The sequence below is a fragment of the Mobula hypostoma genome, chromosome 7, assembly GCF_963921235.1.
Source record: "Mobula hypostoma chromosome 7, sMobHyp1.1, whole genome shotgun sequence".
Lineage (NCBI taxonomy): Eukaryota > Metazoa > Chordata > Chondrichthyes > Myliobatiformes > Myliobatidae > Mobula > Mobula hypostoma.
In genome coordinates, this window is record NC_086103.1 from 21,253,089 (window position 1) to 21,278,921 (window position 25,833).

At 42.9% G+C, this 25,833-nt stretch overlaps 1 protein-coding gene across 1 annotated transcript; it reads right to left on the reverse strand.

Moving 5' to 3' along the window:
- Nucleotides 1–24,113: 24,113 nt before the first annotated feature.
- Nucleotides 24,114–25,374, reverse strand: LOC134348863 (POU domain, class 4, transcription factor 3-like). The gene is made up of 2 exons (XM_063052645.1): nucleotides 25,255–25,374; nucleotides 24,114–25,004 (listed from the first exon to the last, which is right to left on the reverse strand). The coding sequence occupies exons 1-2, from the start codon at nucleotides 25,372–25,374 to the stop codon at nucleotides 24,114–24,116; spliced, it is 1,011 nt and encodes a 336-aa protein (XP_062908715.1).
- Between the last annotated feature and the right edge of the window lie 459 nt (nucleotides 25,375–25,833).

Sequence of the window (25,833 nt, forward strand, 5' to 3'; positions counted from 1 at the left end):
TCTCTGGTCTAAAGCGATGTCCTTGTGTTCTGAGGCCATGCCCTCCGATCCTAGACTCTCCCTCTATAGGAACATACTCTTCACATACATACCAATTATTACTGGGATGATGGAACACAGAACATAGAACAGTACAGCACAGGTACTGGCCGTTTGGCCCACAATGTTATGCTGAACCAATTAAATTAGTAATCAAATGGCTAAATAATCTAATTTCTTCTGCCTACACAATATCCATATCCTTCCAGTTTCCTCACATTCATTAGCCTATCGAAATGTCTCTTAAAAGTCTGTAGACATTTCAATCCTTTAAAAAAGATATTGTCTGCCTACGGTATCTATGCCTCTCATCATCTTATAAGGCTTTATCAGATCTCCTCTCAGCCTCCACCACTCCAGAAAAAAAACAACCCAAGTTTGTCTAACCTCTCATTATAGCACACGCCTTCTAATCCAGGTCACATCCTGGCAAACCTCTTCAAAGCCTTTACATCCTTCCTATAATGGGGAGACCAGAACTGTATGTAATGCTCCAAATTACAGCCTAATTAGAGTTTTAGTCGCCGTTTCGGGCCAAGACCCTTCATCACTTTCCTGACGAAGGGTCTCGGCCCGAAACGTCGACTGTACCTCTTCCTATAGATGCTGCCTGGCCTGCTGCGCTCACCGGTACTTTTTGTGTGTGTTGCTTGAATTTCCAGCGCCTGCAGATTTCCTATGTTAGAGTTTTATAAAGCTGCAATATAACTTTCTGACTCTTGAACTAATAAAGATAAGCATGCCACATGGCTTCTTAAACACCCCATCACCCTGTGTAGCCACTTACAGGAGCTTGAACTTGGACCCAAGATCCCTCCTCTCGAATCATGTATGATGTTCTCCTAAGAGGCTGCCTATTGGTGGGTTATCACGTGGCTTTCGAGGCCATCCAGGACTCACATTAACTGGGATGTTAGGGGGACTCCTTTACTGGAGAATGCCAGTTTGTTGTCTTCTGTACCCTTTCATTGATGCTGTTATAGTTACCGTTCTGTAGTATGCACGAAGGAAAATGAAATCTCAGGGTTGTTGACAGATTGGAGTTGGGGTCCAGTGGCATGCAATGCAAGACAACTGGGGACCCCTCACTGCTGCAGGCTTCCTTCGCCTTTACTGCCTTTGTGATGTGTCATCATCTTCCACTGTAGAGGTCTCAGCTGGATTGCTCTTCGTCTAGAACTTCACCCTTGACCATACTGCCATGGGTGACCCTCCCAGGAGCTATGCACCAGATGGTTAAACTCCAGACGGCATCTCCTGTGGGATGACTGGAACTCACAAACATCTCTACCACGAAAAGGTGACTATCATCAGAGAGGATGACAATCATTAATCCAACTTCTCCAGATATTTATCTATATCAGTCTTCAGATTTGAGCAAAATCTGTAGATGCTGGCAATCCTACACAGCATCAGGGAATATCTGTAGTGCTCTGCAGGTTTTGGTATCGGTAATGCTATAGTTAATGTTATTAGTATTGGTATAGGTATTAGTTCATTATAGACATCTGTACGAAGATACAGTGAAAAGTTTGTCTTGCATATTGTTCAAACAGATCAAATCATTGAATTAGAATAAGGAAAAACAATAGCAATGCAGAATAAAATGAAAAAGCTATCAAAAAGTGCAGTGCAGGTAAACAATAAAGCACAAAATCATAACAAGAGCCAAGAGTCCATCTTATCGTACAAGAGGTCTGCCGACCATTGAAAGGCCTAAATAGAAAGGACATGGAGAGGATGCTTTCTATAGGAGGTGAGTCCAGGACCAGAGGGCACAGACTTAGAATACAAGGATGTCCCTTCAGATGAATAGGAATTGCTTTAGCCAGATATTGGTGAATCTGCGGAATTCATTGTCACAGATGGCTGTGGAGACCATCAATGAGTATATTTAAAGACGAGATTGATACGTTCATGATTAATAATGTCATCAGGGAGAAGACAGAAGAATGTGGTTAACAGGGATAATAAATCACCATGATAGAATGGCAGAGCAGAGTGAATGGGCCAAATGGCCTGATTCTGCTCCTCTGTCTTACAATTACAGTGGGATAGAAGAGATACAATTTTATGTTCCTGGGTATCACTAACTTCGAAGACCTGTCGTGGACCCGCCATATAAATACTATTGTGTAGTACCTCTACATCCGCAGGGGTCTGCGGAGGTTCAGTATGTCATCGAAATCCTTGGCGAACCTCTATAGAAGTGTGGTGGAAAGTGTGCTGACTGACTGCATTATGGCCTGGTATGGGAACACCAATGCCTTTGACTGACAAATCCTACAGAAGGTAATGGATTCAACCCCTCACCTTCCAACCAGATATTGTTACATTCTTTGGGATTTAATAATCAATTTAACAACTTTAAGTAAACTTTTTTATTTAGAGCTTTAACTATATCTTTGTTCCAATTTGCTGCTCTGTGATTTTGTTCTACCAGCTAGTTTAGAACATGGAACATTTCAGCACAGTACAGGCCCTTGTTGTGCCAACCTTTACATATACTCCAAGATCAATCTAACCCTTCCCTCCCACATAGCTCTCCATTGTTCTTTCATCCATGTACTTATCTAAGACTCTCTTAAGTATCCCTAAATGTATCTGCCTCCACCACCATCCTTGGCAGGATGTTCCACACATCCATCACCCTCTGTGTAAAGAACTTACTGCTGACATCACCCCGCCCCACTTTACCCCAATCACCTTAAAATTATGCCCTCTTGCATGAGCCATTTCCGCCCTGGGAAAACAGTCTCTGGCTGTCCACTCTATCAGTGCCTCTTACCATCTTGTACACCTCTATCAAGTCACCTCTCATCCTTCTTCACTCCAAAAGAAAAGCCCTAGCTTGCTCTAATCCAGGCAACATCTCAGTAAATCTCCTCTGCGCACTCTTTATAGCTTCCACATCCTTCCTATAATGAGATCGGAACTGAGTATAATACTCCGTGTGGTCTAACCTGATCTTTATAGGCTGCAAAATTACCTTATTGCTTTTGAACTCAATCTCTCAACTAATGAAGGCCAAAGCACTGTACATCTCCCTAGTCACCCTGTCAACGTGTGCTGCAACTTTGAGAGATCTATGGACGTGGATGCAAAGATCCCTCTGTTCCTCCACACTGCTAAGAATCTTGCCATTAATAATCCTGTACTCTGCCTTCAAGTTTGACCTTCCAAAGTGTATCACTTCACACTTTCCTGAATTGAACTCCATATGCCACTTCTCAGCCCAGCTCTGCATCTTAGCAACGTCCCGTTGTAACCTGAGAAAACCTTCCACACGTTCACATCACTACCAACCTTTGAGTCATCCTCACACCTACGAATCCACCCTTCCACTTCCTTATCCAAGTCATTTATAAAAAATCAGAAAAAGTAGGGATCCAAGGACAGATCCCCGTGGAACAACTTGGTGACCTCCAGGAAGAATATGCTGCATCTTAATACCATCCTCTCCTATCTGTGGATAAGCAAGCTCTAACTCCAAGCAGCTAAGTTTCCCTGGATCTCATGCCTACCATATGGAGCCTTGCCAAATGCCTTACTAAAACCCATATTCACCACGTCCACTGCTCTGCCTTCATCAATTCATCTTGTCACTTCCTCAAAGAATTCAAACAGGTTTGTAAAGCAATTGCTATCTTGACCACTTTGGTCTTCACTTCATCACATATAGTCCTTCCATTCTTTCCATGCCTACCCACTCATCTTCTCAGTTTTGAATTTAGAATGAGGCTCATCGGCTCAAAATATAAATCCTTCTCTCTCCCCACAGAAGCGGTCCGCCCGACTGTGTAGTTACAGCATTTTCAGTTTGTGTTTTAATCTTCAATTTGTTAATTCATTTTCATATTTTCAAAATTCTGTATGTAAAAGAAGCTGACTTGTCACTCTCCCTCTTCTTTACTTAAAACTATACTTTTGTTGGCGAGTCGATGCTTGTGTTAAATATAGATAAATAGTTATGTTAAATATGACATTCGATTATAGGTTATTCTATTCTATACTATTCTATTTAGTATATTGTGTTGCCCTGGTAAATAGGCTTCTAATTCCATAGCTCTGAAAACTGGGCAAGAATGAATTAGCATTGGAGTACATAAGACTTGATTTTAACTCTGTAAAAATGCAGAAGGGTCAGAAGTTTTCATTTTAAGGTAAATGGAAAATCCCGGCCCATACGTTACTTGCAATATAAAAGGAACAAGTGAAGAAAGTTCCGAGATGTATTCACCATACAACAAAGTGAAGAGAGAGAACTCTGGAACCCTAATGATCACATAACCAAAGGCCAATTCAGTCATATTTGAAGCATTTTTAAAGTCAACCATTGACTTTTAAGAAGTTAATGATCATCACTAATTACTCTAGGAATAAGTTAGTATCGGATTGTAACAGTGATGGGTACTGAGTGAAGCTTTTATTATCTCATTGATTTCCAACTATTTTAAGTGACAACTGCTGAACAACCTTGTTTCAACTACCTAGGTGATTCTGATTGCTTCAATTGATTGCCAAATACTTCAACTGAAAAAATATCTTATAATATATATTCATAAATAAAAATGTTACTAATAATTCATAGTTATTTTTTAAAAATGTAACATGAAGTGTAATATCTGAAATACTTATAACAGGATACTCAGATAATATGAGCACCTTGTTAACTTACCATTGAAGGGTACAAACATAAAAACCTTGGAAATGCTATGAGAGGTACCAGGCATGAATTTATTTTGCTCTTTGTATTTCTAAATAATTTGTATTCATTGAGACTATAATAATCCACTTCAGTTCAAAAAGGGAACAATAATAATACATAGTGGTAGAGCGATCAGTTGAGTTGAGTATGATGTTCTCCTAAGGAGTTGTCTTTTGATGGGCCCTCATTTGGCTGTAGAGGCCAGTCCAGGATCCACATAACTCGGGTGTTAGGGTGGACTCCATTAATGGAGAATGCCTTCGCGTGACTTTGTTTAGTGTGACGAGGCTGATGCACAGGGAGCCACCACACGCGGACTGCGATCAAGGTCCAGTGGCATAGAGTGCAGAGGTAACTGGGGATCCTTCACTGCTGAAGCCTTCTTCAGCCTTCATTACCACTGTGTTGTGTCATCGTCTTCCTCCAGCTCTTCCACTGAGGTCTTGGTTGGATGCGTCATCAGCTTCCGCCAGCTCCACCATAGAAGGTTTGGTTAGACGCTCTTTGGTACCACCCTCTTGACCTTACTGCAACAGTGATACTATGAGGAGCTAAGCTCCAGACAACATCGCTCTCAGAAACTCATAAGCCTCTCCACCACAACAAGGTGTTGATCCTTGGAGAAGATCTAAATCAAAGTTCAAAGTTCAAAGTAAATGTATTATTAAAGTGCCTATATGTCACCATATATATATATATACAACCCTGAAATTGATTTTCTTCTGGGCATTCTCAGTAAATACAAAGGAAAAAAAAGCAACATAATAATAAGCAATAAATATTGAGAACATGCGATGAAGAGTCCGTAGTCTGTGGGAACAGTTCAGCGATGGGATAAGTGAAGTTGAGTGAAAAGTTATCCCATCCAGTTCAAGAGTCTGATGGCTGAGCAGTAATAACTGTTCCTGAACCGTGTGGTGAAGTCCTGAGGCTCCTGTACCTCCTTTATGATAGCAGCAGCATGGCCTGGATGGTGGGGGTCTCTTAGGATGGATGCTCCTTTGACAGTGTGTGTGATCAATAGCTCTGTAACTCTGGGTACAGAAAGGAACCAGTCCTCCAGATATTTGAGTTCAACCTACCCCAACTGCTGGCAGTTGGTGAGAAGAAGGAACAAATTGTGTCACACAGAAATGGGCCCTTAACTTGGTCTTGTGTGTAACAAATGGTCTAACATGGCAAACATATTCCATACTAACATGACCCACAGATTCAGATTCAGATTCACATTCATGTATTGATCACATGTAAATCAAAACATAGAGGGAAACGTGTTGTTTGTGTTAACAGCCAACACAACCTAAGGGTGTGCTGGGCATAGCCGTAAGTGTCAAAGGACTTTGGACCATAAGAGCAGAATTAGGACATTTGGCCCATCAAGTCTGCTCCGCCATTTCATCATGGCTGATCCAATTTTTGCCTCAGCCCCTCTCCCCATATCCCTTCATGCCCGAACCAATCAGGAATCTATCAATCTCTGCCTTAAATATAGGTAGATACTTGGCCTCTACAGCTGCCTGGGGTAAATAATTCCGCAGATTCACCATTCTCTGGATAAAGAAATTCCTCCTCATCTCCATTCTAAAAGGACGCCCCTTTATACTGACGCTGCGTCCACTGGTCTTAGACTCTCCACCATAGAAAACATTCTCTCCACATCCATTCTAACAAACCCTTTCACCATTCAATAGGTTCCAATGAGGTCACCCCTCATTCTTGTGAATTCCAGCGAATACAAACCCATAGGCATCAAACACTCTTCATATGACAAGCCATTAAATTCTGGAAACATTTTCGTGAACCTCCTTTGAATCCTTTCCAGTTTCAGCACATCCTTTCCAAGATAAGAAACCAAAATTGCTGACACTACTCCAAATGAGGCCTCACTAGTGCTTTATAAAGCCTCAACATTACATCCTTGCATACATCATATGCTAGTCCTCTTGAAATGAATACTAACATTTGCCTTCCTTACCACAGACTCAACCTGCAAACTAACCTTTAGGAAATCCTGCACAATGATTCCCAAGTCACTTTCTGCCTCAGATGTTTATATTTTCTCTCCATTTAGAAAATAATCAGTACTTTCATTTCTTTGACAAAATTGCATGACCATATATTTCCTGACACTGCATTCCATCTGCCATTTCTTTGTCCATTCTCCTAATCTGTCTAAATGCTCCTGTAGCCTCTCTATATCCTCAAAACTACCTGCCCCATTCACTTATCTTTATACTTTATACTTTATTGTCGCCAAACAATAGGTACTAGAACGTACAATCGTCACAGCGATATTTGATTCTGCGCTTCACACTCCCTGGATTACAAATATTAAATATTAAAAATATTAAAAACAGCTAAAATTAGTAAATATTAAAAATTTAAATTATAAATCATAAATAGAAAATAGAAAAATGGGAAGTAAGGTAGTGCAAAAAAACCGAGAGGCAGGTCCAGATATTTGGAGGGTACGGCCCAGATCTGGGTCAGGATCCATTCAGCAGTCTTATCACAGTTGGAAAGAAGCTGTTCCCAAATCTGGCCGTACAAGTCTTCAAGCTCCTGAGCCTTCTCCCGGAGGGAAGAGTGACAAAAAGTGTGTTGGCTGGGTGGGTCGTGTCCTTGATTATCCTGGCAGCACTGCTCCGACAGCGTGCGGTGTAAAGTGAGACCATGGACGGAAGATTGGTTTGTGTGATGTGCTGCACCGTGTTCACAATCTTCTGCAGCTTCCTTCGGTCTTGGACAGGACAACTTCCATACCAGGTTGTGATGCACCCTAGAAGAAAGCTTTCTATGGTGCATCTATAAAAATTAGTGAGGGTTTTAGGGGACAGGCCAAATTTCTTTAGTTTTCTCAGGAAGTAAAGGCACTGGTAGGCCTTTTTGGCAGTGAACTCTGCTTGGTTGGACCAAGTCAGGTCATTTGTGATATTGACCCCGAGGAACTTAAAGCTTTTGACCTGTTCTACTTGCCCACCACCGATGTAAATTGGGTCGTGCGGTCCGCTACTCCTTCTGAAGTCAACAACCAATTCCTTCGTCTTGCTGACATTGAAGGATAGGTTATTGTCTTCACACCATGCCACCAGGTTCTTAATTTCCTCTCTATACTGAAACTCATCATTACCCGAGATACGGCCTACAATTGTTGTGTCATCAGCAAACTTATATATTGAGTTTGATGGAAACTTGGCTACACAATCATGGGTGTATGGTGAGTACAGCAGGGGGCTGAGTACACAGCCTTGTGGGGCACCAGTGCTCAGACTTACCTACATATTGTCTGCAAACTTTGTAACAAACCCATCATTTCCATCAACCAAATTATTGACATATAAAGTAAAAAGAATCAATTCCAACACAGACCCTAGTCTCACTCTTCGCCTCCTGCCAATCAACCACTGCTTTATCCATGCTAGGATATTTTCTGTAATTCCATGCACTCATAGTTCTCCAAGCAGCCTCATGTATGGCACCTTGTCAAAAGTCTTCTAAAAATCCAAGTACGTAACGTCATCCGATTCTCCTTAGTATATCCTGCTTGTTGTTTCTTCAAAGAATCCCAACAGATTTGTCAGGCAAGATTTTCCCTTGAGGAATCCATGCTGGCTATAACATAATTAATCATGTACCTCCAAGTACCCTGAGAACTCACCCTTAATAATCGACTCCAACATCTTTCCAACCCTCAAGGTCAGACTAACTGGCCTATAGTTTACTTTCTTATGTCTTTTTTCCTTCTTAAAGAGTGGAGCGACATTTGCAATTCTCCAGCCTTCCAGAACCATTCCAGAATTTAGTCATTCTTAAAAGATCATTACTCATGCCTCCACAATCTCTTCAGTCACCACTTTTAGAACCCTGGGGGGTACATCTTCTTGTCCAGGTGACTTACCCACCTTCAGACCTTTCAGTTCGCAATAACCTTCTCTCTAGTATAGGTAACTTCACATACTTCATGACCCCTGACACCTGGAACTTCCACCATGCTGCTAGTGTCTTCCACAGTGAAGACTGACAAACAATACTTATTCAGTTCATCCGCCATTTTCTTGTTCCCCATCACTACCTCTCCTGTATTGTTTTCCAGTGATCCAATATCCACTCTCACCTCTCTTTTACACTTTATGTGTCTGAAGAAACTTTTGGTATCCCCTTTAATATTGTTGGTTAGCTTACTTTTGTATTCCATCTTTACCTTCTTAATTAGTTTTCTAGTTGCCTTCAGTTGGTTTTTAAAAGCTTCCCAATCATTAACTGCCCATTATTTTTTGCTCTATTAAATGTCCTCTCTTTGGTTTTTATGTTGGCTTTGACTTCTCTTGTTGGGCACAGTTGAGTCATCTTTCCTTTAGAATACACCTTTCTCTTTGGGATGTATATTTCCTGTCCCTTCCGAATTCCTTCTAGATATTCCAGACATTGCTGCTCTGCCATCATCCCTGCCAGTGTTCTTTTCCAATCAATTCTGGCCAACTCTTCTCTCATGCCTCTGTAATTCACATCACGTCACTGTAATACTGATACATCTGACTTTAGTTTCTCCTTCTCAGATTTCCAGGCAAAGTCGATAATATTATGATCACTTGCTTGAAGGGTTCTTTTACCTTTAGCTTTCTAATCAATTTTGGTTCATTGCACAACACCCAATCCAGAATAGTTGATCCCCAGGAGGCTCGAGCTGCTCTAAAAAAGCCACCTCATAGGCATTCTAAAAATTACTGCTCTTGGAATTCAGTGCCAACTTGATTTTCCCCATCTACAGCATATTGAATCCCCCCATAACTATTGTAACATTGCCCTTTTGGCTTGCGTTTCCGATATTCCGTTGTAATATTTTGGCCACATCCTTACTACTGTTCGGGGGTCTGTATACAATTCCCATCAGGGTCTTTTTACCCTTGCAGTTCCTTAACTCTATTCACAATGATCCAACACCTTCCGACCCTATGTCACCTCTTTCTAATGATTGGATTTTATTTTTTACCGACAGTGCGATGGCTGCCCCCTCTGCCTTCCTGCCTGTTGTTTTGATACGTGTATCCTTGGATATTAAGCTCCCAGCTATAATCTTCCTTCAGCCATGATCAGTTTTGCCTATAACATCATACCTACCAATCTGCAACTGTGCTGAAAGTTCATCTACCTTATCCCATATACTGTGCGCATTCAAATATAACACATTCAGTCCCGTATTCACCATTTTCGATTTTGTCCACCTTTTACAATGCAACTCATCTTGTTAACTACAATTTTACCCTGTCATCAGCCTCTCCTTACTACACATTGCTTCTGTTTGTAAACCAGCTACCTCATCTTAAGCCCTGTCATCCGCCTTTTCTACGATACATCTTGCATTGAAATATATGCAACTCAGGATACTAGTCGCACCATGCTCAAACTTTTGATTCCTAACTTTTTCTGAGGTCTTACCAACATCCTCCTCCACTAACTGCTCAGGCACTCTGGTTCCCATCCCACTACAACTCGAGTTAAAACCCCAACGTGTAGCATCACCAAACATTCCCACTAGAATATTAGCCCCCCTCCAGTTCAGGTAAAAACCATCTCTTCTATAGAGGTAAACAACAGGAATTCTGCAGATGCTGGAAATTCAAGCAACATACATCAAAGTTGCTGGTGAACGCAGCAGGCCAGGCAGCATCTATAGGAAGAAGCGCAGTCGACGTTTCAGGCCGAGACCCTTCGTCAGGACTAACTGAAGGAAGAGTGAGTAAGGGATTTGAAAGCTGGAGGGGGAGGGGGAGATGCAAAATGATAGGAGAAGACAGGAGGGGGAGGGATGGAGCCGAGAGCTGGACAGGTGATAGGCAGAACCTGCCCTCAAGTTTACCTGGTCCATTTCTGACACCTCCCTCCCCTTTCTAGATCTTTCTGTCTCTGTCTCTGGAGACAGCTTATCCACTGATGTCTACTATAAGCCTACTGACTCTCACAACTATCTGGACTATTCCTCTTCTCACCCTGTCTCTTGCAAAAACGCCATCCCCTTCTCGCAATTCCTCCGTCTCCGCCGCATCTGCTCTCAGGATGAGGCTTTTCATTCTAGGACGAGGGAGATGTCTTCATTTTTTAAAGAAAGGGGCTTCCCTTCCTCCACTATCAACTCTGCTCTTAAACGCATCTCCCCCATTTCACGTACATCTGCTCTCACTCCATCCTCCCACCACCCCACTAGGAATAGGGTTCCCCTGGTCCTCACCTACCACCCCACCAGCCTCCGGGTCCAACATATTATTCTCTGTAACTTCCGCCACCTCCAACGGGATCCCACCACTAAGCATATCTTTCCCTCCCCGCCTCTCTCTGCATTCCGCAGCGATCGCTCCCTACACAACTCCCTTGTCCATTCGTCCCCCCCATCCCTCCCCACTGATCTCCCTCCTGGCACTTATCCGTGTAAGCGGAACAAGTGCTACACATGCCCTTACACTTCCTCCCTTACCACCATTCAGGGCCCCAAACAGTCCTTCCAGGTGAGGCATCACTTCACCTGTGAGTCGACTGGGGTGATATACTGCGTCCGGTGCTCCCGATGTGGCCTTTTATATATTGGTGAGACCCGACGCAGACTGGGAGACCGCTTTGCTGAACATCTACGCTCTGTCCGCCAGAGAAAGCAGGATCTCCCAGTGGCCACACATTTTAATTCCACATCCCATTCCCATTCTGACATGTCTATCCACGGCCTCCTCTACTGTAAAGATGAAGCCACACTCAGGTTGGAGGAACAACACCTTATATTCCGTCTGGGTAGCCTCCAACCTGATGGCATGAACATTGACTTCTCTAACTTCCGCTAGGCCCCACCTCCCCCTCGTACCCCATCTGTTACTCTTTTTAATGCACACATTCTTTCTCTCACTCTCCTTTTTCTCCCTCTGTCCCTCTGAATATACCTCTTGCCCATCCTCTGGGTCACCCCCCCCCCCCCCCGTCTTTCTTCCCGGACCTCCTGTCCCATGATCCTCTCGTATCCCCTTTTGCCTATCACCTGTCCAGCTCTCGGCTCCATCCCTCCCCCTCCGGTCTTCTCCTATCATTTTGCATCTCCCCCTCCCCCTCCAGCTTTCAAATCCCTTACTCACTCTTCCTTCAGTTAGTCCTGACGAAGGGTCTCGGCCTGAAACGTCGACTGCGCTTCTTCCTATAGATGCTGCCTGGCCTGCTGCGTTCACCAGCAACTTTGATGTATGTTTCTTCTATAGAGGTCCCACCTTCCCTTGAAGAGAGCCCAATGACCCAACAACCTTACGCCTTCCCTCCTTCACCAACTCCTTAACCAGGTATGAAACAGTATAACCTCCCTAGTTCTAGCCTCACTAACAAGTGGCACTGGTAGCAATCCTGATATCACAACCTGGGGGTCCTGCCCTTTAACTGAGCGCTTAACTCCCTGAACTCCACACGCAGAACCTCGTCACTCGTCCTACATGGTACCATGCTATTGGACGACGAATCTGGCTGTTCACCCTCCCTCTCAAGAATGCTGAAGACTCTGTCCAAGATATCCCAGACCCTGGAGGCAACATACCATCCTGGAATCTCATTCTTGCCCACAGAACCTCCTGTTTGTTCCCCTAACTAATGAATCCCCCATCACGACAGCGTGCCTCTTCTCTCCGCTTTCTTTCTGAATCACAGAGGCAGACTCAGTGCCAGGGACCTGACCACTGTGACTTTCCTCTGTTCAGTCACCACCCCCCCGCAACAGTATCAAAGTTGTTGAGAGAGATGGCCACAGGAGTACTCTACACTGGCTCCTTAACCCCTTTCCCCTTCCTGACCATCAGCCAGTTTCCTGTGTCCTGCACCCTGGATAACTCATTCTCTATATGTCCTATCTGTCACTCCCTCAGCCTCCCAAATGATCCGGAGTTCATCCGGTTCCAGCTCCAACTCGTTAGTATGAAGTGTTAGAAGCTGCAGCTGGACGCACCTCTCGCAGCTGTGGTTGTCAGGGACACTGGGGGTCTCCCTGCCTTCCCACATCCCACAGGAGGAGCATTCAACTAACCTACCTGGCACCTCTACTGTCCTGGCTGAGCAGATATAAAGAAGGAAGGGAAAGAAAACTTTGATCTTTTCTTTCCTTTACTTTCTCTGATTGAAGCCTCTCTTTGCAGAAGCCTCAAAGAGCTAAAGCCTCATGATCACTGCGCTGTGTCTGTCCACACTGACAATGGCCGCTGTGCTTGGCCCTGCCCTCCATTAACTTGCTCTTGCTAATCAGTCCCAAACACCGAATGGTCGGTGCTCAAAGCAGCGACCCGCTGCTGCATTTTGCACTCTGGCAGCGGACCTGATTGAAGACCCCGCTCTCAAAACTTCTGACATCCGGACCGGCTGCAGGTCAAAGCTCTTTTCTGGAATGGTCACCACACATTCCAGTGCCAACATAGCATGCCCACACTGACAAACCCGTATAAGCTGAGGATGGCACCAATTTTGATTGCTGCTGAAAATGCCAAGGTAGTAAGAAGTACTGTGCCAACAACATCCCGAAGGAATTAGTAGAGTCCTGCCAGCAGTTCCTTGTTAAATTGTAACTCCCTTGACTTTATAAAGGATCGCTGTGCCGACAAGAGATACCTATTGTAACATGAAGTTGCAAAGCTTAATGGTATAACTTATGGGAAGCCTTCAAAGTTCAAAGTAAGTTTATTATCAAAGTACTACCCTTAGATTCATTTTCTTGCAGGCATTCTCAGTTTGTACAAAGAATCTCCACCATCAGTATGCACCACGTTGTATGACGTAGATGATCATGATCTATCCATGACCATGATTGTTCTTGGCAAATTTTTCTACAGAAGTCGCTTGCCATTGCTTTCTTCTGGGCAGTGTCTTTAAAAGACAGGCAGCCCCGGCTATTATCAATACTCTTCAGAGATTGTCTGGCATCAGTGGTCATGTAACCAGGACTTGTGATATGCACGAGCTGCTCGTACGACCATCCACTACCTGCTCCTGGCTTCACTTGACCCTGATTGTGGGGTGGGGGGGGGCGGTGATGCTAAACAACTGCTGCCCAAGGGAGCCTGCAGAGGGAAGGAGCACCTCATGCCTCTATTGGGGGAAACACATCTCCACCCCGCCACCCAAAAATACATAGAATCAGTGAAAACTTGCACACACAAGCAACCAATGTGCATAAGAAAATACTTCACTGCATTTAACATCAGAAACAGTATTTACTGTCCTTTTTTGCCCTAAATGCAATAACTGTGCTGTATACAATATTGCACCAGATATGTAGAACAGATCACAGACTTTGGATGGGGGACACCTGGCCCATTATACTGTATCTGTGTAAGGTTTTTTAAACGCAACAAGGCAGATGTACTTAGATTCAAATTCCGATCTAACTGCTCGGTTTTGTATCCTACAGTATGTACTGCGCTTTGACCCTTTGTCCCAGGGGAATGCTGTTTCGTTTAGCTGTATACGTGTTTATGGTTGAATAACAATAAACTTGAACTTGTACTCTTAGCTTACTCTGTTTCAAGGTAAGTTGTGGTGTCCCATCATTCCACATAACCACAGTTGTCAATTCAAGGGATCCCACTGATAGTTCTGTTGCTATGCACATAATTCCCCCTCTACACAATCTTCCATCATGTTTTAACTATTGTTTAACACATCATACAGAATTTACACATCCTTTCTTCACAAGCCGAGTTCCTCTAGGTTTGTTTATGCTTCAGTATATTAGCATCCACAGTTCCATTAAACGTTACTGCAACAGTTTCAGCAATGTCTGTTCTATCTGACTAGGATTAATGCATCACAACAGGGGATATCCCATGCCTGGAATCTGCATTAACTCGTAAGTGTCCTGTCTGTCAATTTAAGTGATCATCAAAACTAATAGAGCAAATTCACACTTAAAATTAAATTACTACATTCAGCTTTATAATAGGTATAACAATTTATAATAAATGCTGATGTTGAAAACAACTGCCTTATGATGTTCCATGCATCACTGCCCACTGTTGCTTGTAGAAAGAAAATTAGTTTCCTGAACAGAAATTTATCCATGAAAGCATTAACTTAACCAGACAGTGTAAGTTTTATAGAATAATTGAATCATACAGCTTAGTAAAAGCTTTTTCAGCCCACAGAATCCACAATGCCTACCAACTAGCCATTAAAAGATGTTATGGAACATCAATTCTTTTTCATGTAATTAAAAAGTTAGTTATGTGGATGACATTTTCTCATCTATATATCTGTTACATCACATCTTGCATCAATGTGGAAACTACTCTGCACTGATCTAGCAGCTTACAACTTGCTCAGTCTATTCATAAAAACAGAGATTTTACGGATGCTGGGAATCCAGAGTGACATATAAAATCCTGGAGGAATTCAACCGGTCAGGCAGCATCGATGAAGAGTCATAAAGGGTTGCTGTTTTGAGCCAAGGCCCTTCTCCGGACCATTCATAACTACCGTAGCTCAGTTTTCATATTAACTCAAGTAGCAGGGAAGTCATATTTTGTGATTACATGAGGAGAAAGGTGGAAGACCACCTCTGAAATATAGGCCTATACAAGTTTGATTTCTGAAACAGAAACAGGAAATGCTTGAAATATTCATTAAGTCAGGCAGCATCTGTGGGAAGAGAAGGAGAGTTAACATTTCAGATCAAAGGCTTTTATTAAGTTCTTCAGAGTCCCCATGAAAGATCTTTAGCTTGAAACACTAACGTGGATCCTCTTTCCACAGATGCTGCCATTTCCTGTACTTTCCGTTTTTATTTCATTTTTACAATAGTCCATTGATTGCCAATATTATTTCACACAATAGTAGGACACTATTGTCTCTGGTCTTGTTTCATTGGACAAAAAGATCAAGGATCCCACATTCCCTTCTCATGGACTGTTTGTCCTGCTCCCATCAGGGAGGAGGCTACACAGAATCCACACTAGGACCATCAGACTTAAAAACAGTTATTTCCCCCCAGCCATCAGGTTGAACAACACCTCCACCCATTAACACATACCACCACCCTTCCTCCATCCCTACTTACACACCACCCAGCATCACTCTATGTACATACAGTTTATGGAAATCACAATTAATTTCTGTTCTATAGGGTTGCTTTTACAGTAAGTTTACATTTATTGTGTTTTTTATTTGTTTATTGTGTTCTTTATGCTTATCGTGTTTTTAATGCTGCATCAGATCCAGCGTAACAAACATTTCATTCTACTTTACACTCATGCACTGAGATATAGCCATAAACAATCTTGAATCTTGAATATTCCTGCACATTCATGATAATATCTTACACAAAAGACTTTGTCCCCCAACAAAGATTGTGTGTTTATTCATAAACACTTTCGAGCATCGTTAGTTTTTGTTCTGTTGGGCTATGTGGAAGTGAAAGGTTAGATTGATCTTGGGGTAGGTTAAAGGATCAGCACAACATTATGGGCTGAAAGACCTTACTGTTCTCTACTGTTTTAGTTCTATGGGACGTTCTGTTAGATCGCACTAAACAGCTCAAACTCCACAAAGCTAGTTTGAAGACTCAATCATATCCATGAACTAGGCTTTAAAGAGAATTTAATATAAAAATTATGGCATGACCTCTTAAAGTTTTTGCCACATTCTACCTTTTTACAATGTTCATTAAAGATAGAAATGAATTTGTATTGAATACCTACATAGATCCTGAAAGATGTTAGAGCTGCCTACTAATAAGTGGCTAATTAGTTCCTCATATCACTTAAACACAGATACATCACACTTTTATTAGTCAGTTAAAAACCTTTCTAATGGACCATATAATGACAAATTTCAATTTGATTCCAGCAGGAGCTCTGGAAGATATCTGTCTGGAGGACTCTGTGCAATTAGCTGCCTTTTATATAAATGGACTGTGAATAAAAAAGAGCTACTTTTAGTGTTGATTTATGATCCACAGACATTAAATTCATGGGATAGATTATGACGGGCTCAAGATAGCAGACAGGAACCAGAATGCAATGGAGATGCGGGAGAGACAAAGAGAGAATGATGAATGTGTTGGAGAAAGAGGGAGTGTGAATGCTAAATGTTTTATAAAATGAAAGAGTATTGAATGTTTTATAAAGAGAGAGGGAGCATACTGAATGTTTTATGGAAAGTGTTGAATATTTTAGAAACACGGTGAATACTGAATGCCTTTGGAACTAAAAATATTGAATATCCTATTGAAGGAGAATATTTATAGTCTTGTAAAAAGAATATTGAATGCATCAGAGAATACACACTCAGTGGCCACTTTGTTAGGTACCTCATGTACCTAATAAAGTGGCCACTGAGTATGTTTTGGTCTTCTGCTGCTGTAGCCCATCCACTTCAAGGTTTGATGTGTTGAGCATTTAGAGATGCTGATCCACACGTCACTGTTGTAACACATGGTTATTTGCTATACTGTCGCCTTTCCTGTCAGCTTGAACCAGTCTGACCATTCTCCTCTAATCTCTATCATTAACGAGGTATTTTTGCTCACAGAAATGCCACTCACCGCATTTCTTAGTTTTATTTTTCGCACCATTATACTCTGGAGTCTGTTGTGCATCAAAATTCCAGCAGATCCGCAGTTTCTGAGATACTCAACCCACCCTGTCTGGCACCAACAACCATTCCACGATCAAAGTCAATTAGATCACATTCCCTCCCGCCCCCCCCCCACCCACCCACCGCCACCTTCTGATATTTGGTCTGAACAACAACAGAGCATGTCCGCATGTTTTTCTGCATTGAGGTGCTGGCACAAGATTGGCATTTAGATATCTGCATTAATGAGCAGATCTCCGGGTGTACCTGATGAATTGGCCACTGAGTGCATAGTGAATACATAGACAGAATATTCACTGCGATGTTGTGTAGGAACAACACAAAGCCAGCTCTTCCAACCCAACTGCTCTGGACGCGTGCATCTGGATCGCAGGAGACTCCTCCCGGTTTTCTTCTTACTTATGTCCCTCTCATGCACTTATTCTCGCCCCTTAAATTGCCTGCCTTACTCCAACAAATTAATAAAGAAAAACCAGCCTCCCGGCTGAAGGGATGTATGCGTGGTATTTTGGGGACTCATCGTTTATATTAAAAAAAACACTATTGTCGATAGGTATTAATCTTCTCTCATAATTGTCACTTGCTTGGTAATTCTTACGTACACGAACTACTGGCGTGCACAGACTGGAGTTACCCATGCAAGCCGCACTGAGGAGGTGAAGGGCAGTGGGAAGCAAATATGCGAACATGAATATGTTGAGAGTACAGACTCTTCTCCCCATCTGTTTCACGCAAATGGCTTCCAATATTTCTAAAGAAGAATGAGACTTACGCGCTCTCTGTACCTTGAAGCACTCCAGGCTGTTTTCTAATAAATTTGAAGTGAAATCTATCCAGATCAGGATTTTCTTCACAAATCAGTTTGACAGAGACTTGAGAAAACTACCATAATCTTACTCGTTTCCTTAGATCTTTTTCTCTCAGACCTAAGTTGCACCTGGAACAGAATCTAAACACACGGCTGAAAAAAAAATCTTACTGATGTAATCTTTCAACATAATTATTTTATATTTATTATCGAGAAACAAATAGCTGCGATTTAAATCGACTCGGTTTTATGGAAATGTTAACCACTGTGAAACGAATAAACGATGCTCTTTGGAGACCTGTTGATTTCTTCGCCATGTCGTTTCCACACAAAACCAGGGGCACAAACAGAACAATGGAAATAACTCAGCGGAGCTGAAGGTCCAGTTGAAATCAAAATTCCACTGAAAACTGAATAATAATGGTTAAACTTAAAAATATTTTAAAAAGTCGATTACCATCTGAAAATCACACACACACTACTCAATGCATATCCTCAGCCAGACACACAGCCTCCTAGCACACTGACCCGTTCGGTACAAGAACAGTCAAAAGGGCTTACCACCGCAGTAGGACCTCCTGCCTCTCCGTGCCGAAGTCCTGTTGGAAGTGACTGCGCCTTCGATGCCCAACACGCTTTCTCTCTGTTTTATATCAACCTGGCCGATTAATATTGCATTAACCGTCTTCAACATTTTCAAAACGAGCAATATAATGTGCATCCATTTATTATTAACAACAGTTTGATTAGGAACAAATATCTGTGGCAGGATTCCTGTTTAGGGGGGAGAGAGAGAGAGGGGAAAGCGCGCGGATTCACAGGAATGGGAGAATAGTAGAAACTGGCAACATCTCCCCTACAATAAGCTCATATCATTTTTATTCCGACTTCGATGCCTCCGCATTGAAATTCTCAGTAAAATATTCACAAGATACTCGGCCTGTTACATTAATTTTTTATCATTACAATGCTTTGGGGATTCGAGAATAGAACCATTTTGGCCTCTTTTAATAGGAGGCCTCTCTTTCCCTCGATATTACAAGACAACAGTTCATTAAAACAGTTTGTTTCTTACACATCTACTTTACTTCCACAATGTAATGTGCAAAAGAAAATAAGAACAAAATCAAAACTCGGATCCCAGGTGAAAGGAAACGGAGACACAAGACGTATGATTTAAAATAATGAAAAAAAAGATCTATTTCGCGAATTTTGCTGTCTTTTACAGTAGTAACGATTGCGATTTATGTTTAATCTTACCCTATAATAGATTATTTTGACAAATAATGCGCGCGCTGTGATTATGCGTGAATATTATATCAGTTCTCTCGACCCGCAGTCAATGTTGAGAATAAATGACCGTGTTTGGTGTTTCGGTCTTTGTTTCCTCACGGCCTTTCTTTAGCCATCAAGGCCTCCCGGGTCGTTACTCGGTATAAGTGAGGAGAATCCAAGCCAAACAGTCCTCTCCTCGTCATCCAGAATGATGTTCTCATCTGGATGAGAAAATCGCGCCAGTGCGGTCCCATCCAGAGAATGGCTTACAGTTTACAATGAGGAAACTGTTTATAAAAGACAAATTACTGCTTTTATTTAATGATAAGCACCGTAACGGGCCCCTCCAGCCCAGCGAGTCCGCAGCAGCCCAGTTATACCCCATGTGGGAGGAAATCGAAGCATACGGAGGAAACCAGCGCAAGTCGCACGGGGAGACCCTACAAACTCGGGGAGAGCGTGGAAAATCCTTACCGGGTCATGCCAGTCGCTGGCGCTACGCTAACCGCGACGTTACCGTGTCGCCTCGCCCTACTCCATCTCTAACCCGCCAAAAAGCCGTCAAATTCCAATTAGCTTCTCCATTCCACGACTGCGTGTCAATGTGTGAAACAGTTTGACCTTAGCAAATGTATTATCAAAGAACGTATATGCATTTGTATTGGAAATGGGAAGATGAAGGGAATCGGAAGTGTATCGATCACGCAGGCTTCTCCCGTGAAGCTGGATATGTGTGTGTGTGTGTGTGTGTGTGTGTGTGTGTGTGTGTGTAGTTCAAGGATTTTCATCACTTAGCAAGCATGCATGAGATTTGCAACAGTTTATATTCATAAGAACATTTCAGAACGTCTAGGAAATTTCAGGACTAACAAGGAGATAGAGTAATAGGCAAATTTTAAATTTGTAATGGGGACCTGGGGCATGAAATTCTAACCGGCCCTTGCTAGACTCACAGTATTTCTTTATTAGAAAAGCGTTTGCAAAACAGGGATGGAAGGGAAACAGTGTCTTTGGAAAATTAATTATGGACCAGAATATACTAAATGTACAGAATGTGCACTTGGGGAAGGTCCAAGACAACCCTAGCAATACAGGAGTGATATGGACGCTAGAGGTCTGTTGACGCTGCCGCATGTGCGGTTAAGGGAATCCTAAACAACGCTGGAGTTTAGTTGCCTGAACCTGATTAACTCTGGAACTTATTTCAAAGTTCAAAGTAAATGTATTATCAAAGCACGTATATGTCACCATATACTACCCTGAGATCTATTTTCTTGCAGGCACTACCGTAATTCAATTTCATTTCCCCGTGCATTCCACACTTTATCCATCTTTGTGAGCAGCATCAGAGGACCAACAGAATCCTCACGCTATCCTTCTATTGGTGTTAATGAATTTCTGATCTCTCGTCTCACCCGGGCATGAATGGGTGTCTCCAAAGGATGACTGAAAACGCTAACAAATTATTGTTTGGGAATCTTGGACATTTTTCTGATTCAATGAGTTGTTTTGTATCTCATGTCCCCTGGTTATTGAAGACGTGCAACTCAAACCAACCCATTCAATGGGTAAACACGAGGAATTCTGCAGATGCTGGAATTTCAAGCAACACACATCAAAGTTGCTGGTGAACGCAGCAGGCCAGGCAGCATCTCTAGGAAGAGGTACAGTCGACGTTTCGGGCCGAGACCCGAATGGGTCTCAATGGGTAATTTTTTTTTCATTTCCTGAAAACACTACCTGACCAAATCAAGCACAGTGGGCTTTTAAATTTCGGCTCTGCTTGTGCCTTTGGTTAATCTGTGTTTTAAATGCAAGAGGGTAAGGAAATGAATATCAACAGTGTCATCGGAGAGGAAAAAAATCACTCAATTGAGTGAATTCCGGCCAAAACAAGCCGCTATTGAAATGAAACCTCGCAAGATAGGGAGTCGTTGAATTCGCGCCTTATTTGTGAGAGATTCATTTTGAGTAACTGAGCAAAAACATTATATTTTCTTTTGGCGATGGCAAACTATGAGGTAAGCTTTGCTTTTATTGTGTGTGTTGTGCCGCGTTGACCTCACGCTTCAGGGAGACGAGGAACTAGAACCTAAGGCATATATATGGTTGTTGGCCCAGAGACAGGCGAACCGTTATCGAGCCCGTGCATAAAAAAAGATGCAAGGACGGAGCTCGGATGGCGGGTGGGGCAAATGTAAGTAGGAATCACGGTGGATATGTGAGCAAGTTACCTGAGCTTTTGAATGTAACCTGTAGAGAGCGAATCATTTGCTACCGCGTGACGACAATTAACCAATAGACCAAGGAAGACTTCAGTTCAAGTAATTTTCTATAAAGCTTATACTCAGCTGACGGGAAACGTGAAAAGTAACCCCGCTCCCTTTTGCGTCAAGGTTCTGATAACAATCAACCACTACACCCTGGAGAAGGGTCTCGGCCCGAAGCGTTGACTGTTTGTTCATTTTGTGGATGCCTACTAACCTGCTGAGTTCCTCCAGAATTTTATGTGTGTTGTTTTTTCAGAATCTTTTGTGCTTACGGAAGACTTTATTTCAATCAATTTTCAACAAAGCTTACTTATATTCCGCTGAAGGGAAACTTAAAATGTAACTTCGCTCCATTTTGCGCCCAGCTTCTCGATCACACCCAAAACAGAAATTTGTTCACTTAATTTAGCTTTATTTAAAATCAGTAATCTACAGCAGTCCTTCAAGTTTGCTTTTAATAGTTAAAGATAAATAATATTGGTGAGTGAACAAGTGCATTGACATCCACGTAGAAAATAACACGCATTAACAAGAACATCTTTTTTAATAATTTAAATTATAAAGCTTTTATTTTAAGAAATATTCTCTAGAACAAAGACCGCACACGCTCAAACAAGAAAAAAATAAAGATTATTATAAGGTGTTCGAAGTTGAAGATGTTATTGCTAACCTCGGTATAATTTGCAATAAATTATTTATATACAATATACAGATTGTCTGAATAACATACACGCCTCCGGTTTTTTTTGTAAAGGGCCACACGTTGAAAGACCAATATACTGCCCGATGCCCTTGAATACCATCATCCTGACTTAATGGTTTCTTCGCAAATCAGACCAATAGGAATGAGGAGGTGGGGGAATGGAATTGTATGTAACAAAGACAATTGAATAGTCGCGGGCGATTCTCTTAAAAATATAACATTTTACTATATCGTTTCAAAGATATTTATGCTCATTCAATGCCGGCGACAAGCATTGTAACGGGTGAATTTTCAAAGATTAAATTGTCAACTGCCAATGCTATCATCACTTCTTACTGGGATCTCTTCATTTATAGAATATAGGATGCAACCGAAATACTTCTAAAGGCGAAACCACACTTCTGCAGAGAAAAGGCCTGGATTCTCTACTGATAATATAAAATATGACTTGTATCCCTCTTATAAAGATCTCCTTAACTTTACTGTCGTGTAAAGTTGATTTTTCAGCTGTGCAGAAATCGTCTGTTTATTAAGGCAGATCAGGAATCTCATGGACCGTTCAAGTCAACTCCTTTCCACACACAAAGTTGCGGAGCTCTGGAAGTGTGAGGGTAGTCGAGTCCGATATCAAATGCATAATTTCCAATCTGTTCCTTCACCTCCTTTCTGGGTATCTTGTACTTTCCGCTGTTAGACTCTCCATAGGTTACTGAGGAATTCCTTGCCACAGACGGCTGTGGAGGCCAAGTCATTGGGATAACAAATCAGCCATGGCGGAGCAGATTCGATGGGCCGAATGGAAAAATTCTGCTCTCGTGTCTTTCGGTATGCACGCTCTTCAACTCAATCCTGAGAATCTTTTGCAGGCTGCCCAGAATCCAAGGGGGCAGGTACCGGTCTAATGGAGGCCGATCTGTCCCGCCACCACACTAACACGTGCAAAGGCAGCGACAGCTCCAGGTACTCGACTATTATCTTCCACACACACCCTTTGCAGACAGTATTTAATAAAAAAAAATGCAGCCGGGCGAGCTTCGGACAGATGGGGTTGCAGACGTTTTGCTATACAATATTCATGTTCGCTTGTCAGCAACTCATTAAAACAAGGACGGGAGAGGTTGCAAAACTAACGGCGGAAGGAGAAGCTGAAATAAGCTCCGAAATCACACTGAGGACATATGTAGGTAGGGGCCAGTCCCCGGTTATTCAGAGTGACAGACAACGGCGTGTTAGTCTCGCAGTCGCAGCTCTCGTTTTGTTTTAATGACCCAGGAAGCAAATAACATTAAATATTAATTTAGCAGTGCAATTACCTCAGGAAAAATAGATAAAGGATACTATTAAAACTGAAGTGCTGAAACTCATTTTCACTCGAGTATCCGTGACAACACTGGGGATTTAAGTTTGATCTTTTTTTTTGGAATTCAGGAAGGAAATGAGAAAATCTGGGATCTCGGATCTAACTCGTGGACGGACGGAGCGGAGATCGTTGTTTTCCCAAGGAGAGGCGGGCGGGGGGCAGAGATCCGCTAAGGAGATTTACTGTATCTGTCGCACATCCTTCCAAAGTGACCCTCGATACACACCGGGGCTTTCTCTGAGTTTGTTGTATTTAGAGTGTGGGAAGTTAGTTTGATCTAGGGTCCATGGCTTAAGTCCTTAGCGAAGACATTGAACATTCTAGTCTGCTTGCTATCTCCCTACGCCAGCCGGTCAGTGATTTGCTGAGTATTTCATCCGCTTCTGCTTCTGTCTTTGATTGCAAAACCAGACTCTTACCACGTTCTTCTTAAGGTCTAACTTCTCTGCGATCGCTGCGATTTTCTCTGAGGAGGGACGGGGCTGGATGGCAAAATAAGCTTCCAAAGAGCGCTTCTCCGGAGCCGCGATGGAGGTCCGCTTGCGTTTTCTCTCGCTGGAGCTGTACATCTCCGGCTTGTTTGCCTTCTCTCTGTAAGCGTTTTCCGCCTCTTCCAGCCAGGTCTGAAGCACCGGCTTAAGTGCGATCATGTTATTGTGCGAAAGAGTCAAGGATTCGAACCTGCAGATGGTACTCTGACTGAGGGAGCCCACCCCGGGAATCTTCAAATTGGCCAAGGCAGAGCCAACGTCAGCCTGTGTCACCCCTAGTTTGATTCTCCTCTGCTTAAACCTCTCGGCAAAAGCTTCCAGCTCCCTGGGGTCGGCTTCTACGTCGTTTAGGCACGGCATACCGTTGTGGGTGGCGAAGGAGTGAGGGTGGCCCATGGACATTGTTTGGTGAAGATTCCCCATGGTGTTGAGGTTGTGTGAGTGGGCTTGCGTGGAGAGCATCGACGATGGGTCTGGTCCTGCCATACCCGTCAAACTCGGGGAGATGTCCAGCAGCTCGGTGTCCAGTATCTGGTGGCCGGGGTGGACATGGTGAGACGACAGCGTCGACGGGTGAGAGATGGCGAGGGTCGATGAGCTGGAGCTGCAGGGGACGCTGCTCATGGTATGGTAGGTGATGTCCGGCTTGAAGTGGTGGTGACTCTTGCTGTGAGCTACCACATCCACAGCTGCCAAAGCTTCAGCGCGGGCTAACAGAGACTCGTCAAAGCCGCCGAATATATTGCTCTGAAGCTGCAGGCAAGAATGCACACACATGCAGTCAGTGGGGAATTCTGTCAACTCCGTATTAAAAAACATTTTCGTTAAAAAAAAACTTCCCTCAAAGCACAGGTCATAAAAATTAATCTGAAGTCAAGAGACTTGGCTGAATAGACATGTGAAGAGGTACAAGAGCTACGCGATTGTTCTGGTGACATGAAAAAAACATTAAGCCGCGCCTGTCAAAACTGTGCCTTAAAGCGGTAATCATACACATACGTACCGGTGGGGTTGGTAGACAAACCCTCCTCATGGCATCTGAGCTGGTGTGCAAGCTCGGGTACTTGGGCTCCTGGAGCATTGGGTGCATACTGAACTGTTGCTTCCCGTTCATGGCCATCATGATTACACACCTTGCAGGTAGACAGCCTTGACATAGATGTTGGCGCTTGGTGCCTGCTCCTGCCAGCTATTTCAATGACACAGCCTCTTCCCCCACCTGCTCCTTACTCATCTTACCAGCAACAACTGCTGGCGGCGCGCAGGCGTGCTGCAGCCGCACACAAAAGCAGGAAATTAGCCCGAGGAGTCAAAACCTTTCCACATTCACCTGCACAAAGAACCCTGCCTACCTACCTCCCACTGAAGACACCCAACAATGGCCTCTCCGCCCTGAGTCCCGGCTGCAGAATCAGATTTTACACCACTCCCCGATTATTTACATCTATGTTAAAACGGATGGGTCCTGTACACCGAAAGCACAAAGTTTGCAAAGAAAAGGGTGCAAGCTGCTTTTAATTTAAGCCACATTTTTTTCTTCTGTTGGGTCATTACGCATGCTACTTAAAATGAAAAATTAATA

Bases quoted from the DNA above. Each gene is read 5' to 3' on its own strand.
- LOC134348863 (XM_063052645.1), bottom strand. From the start codon at position 25,374: ATGATGGCCATGAACGGGAAGCAACAGTTCAGTATGCACCCAATGCTC. The intron at 25,005-25,254 runs GTACGTATGTGT...TCTTGCCTGCAG, and splicing joins TTTGTCTACCAACCCCACCG to CTTCAGAGCAATATATTCGG.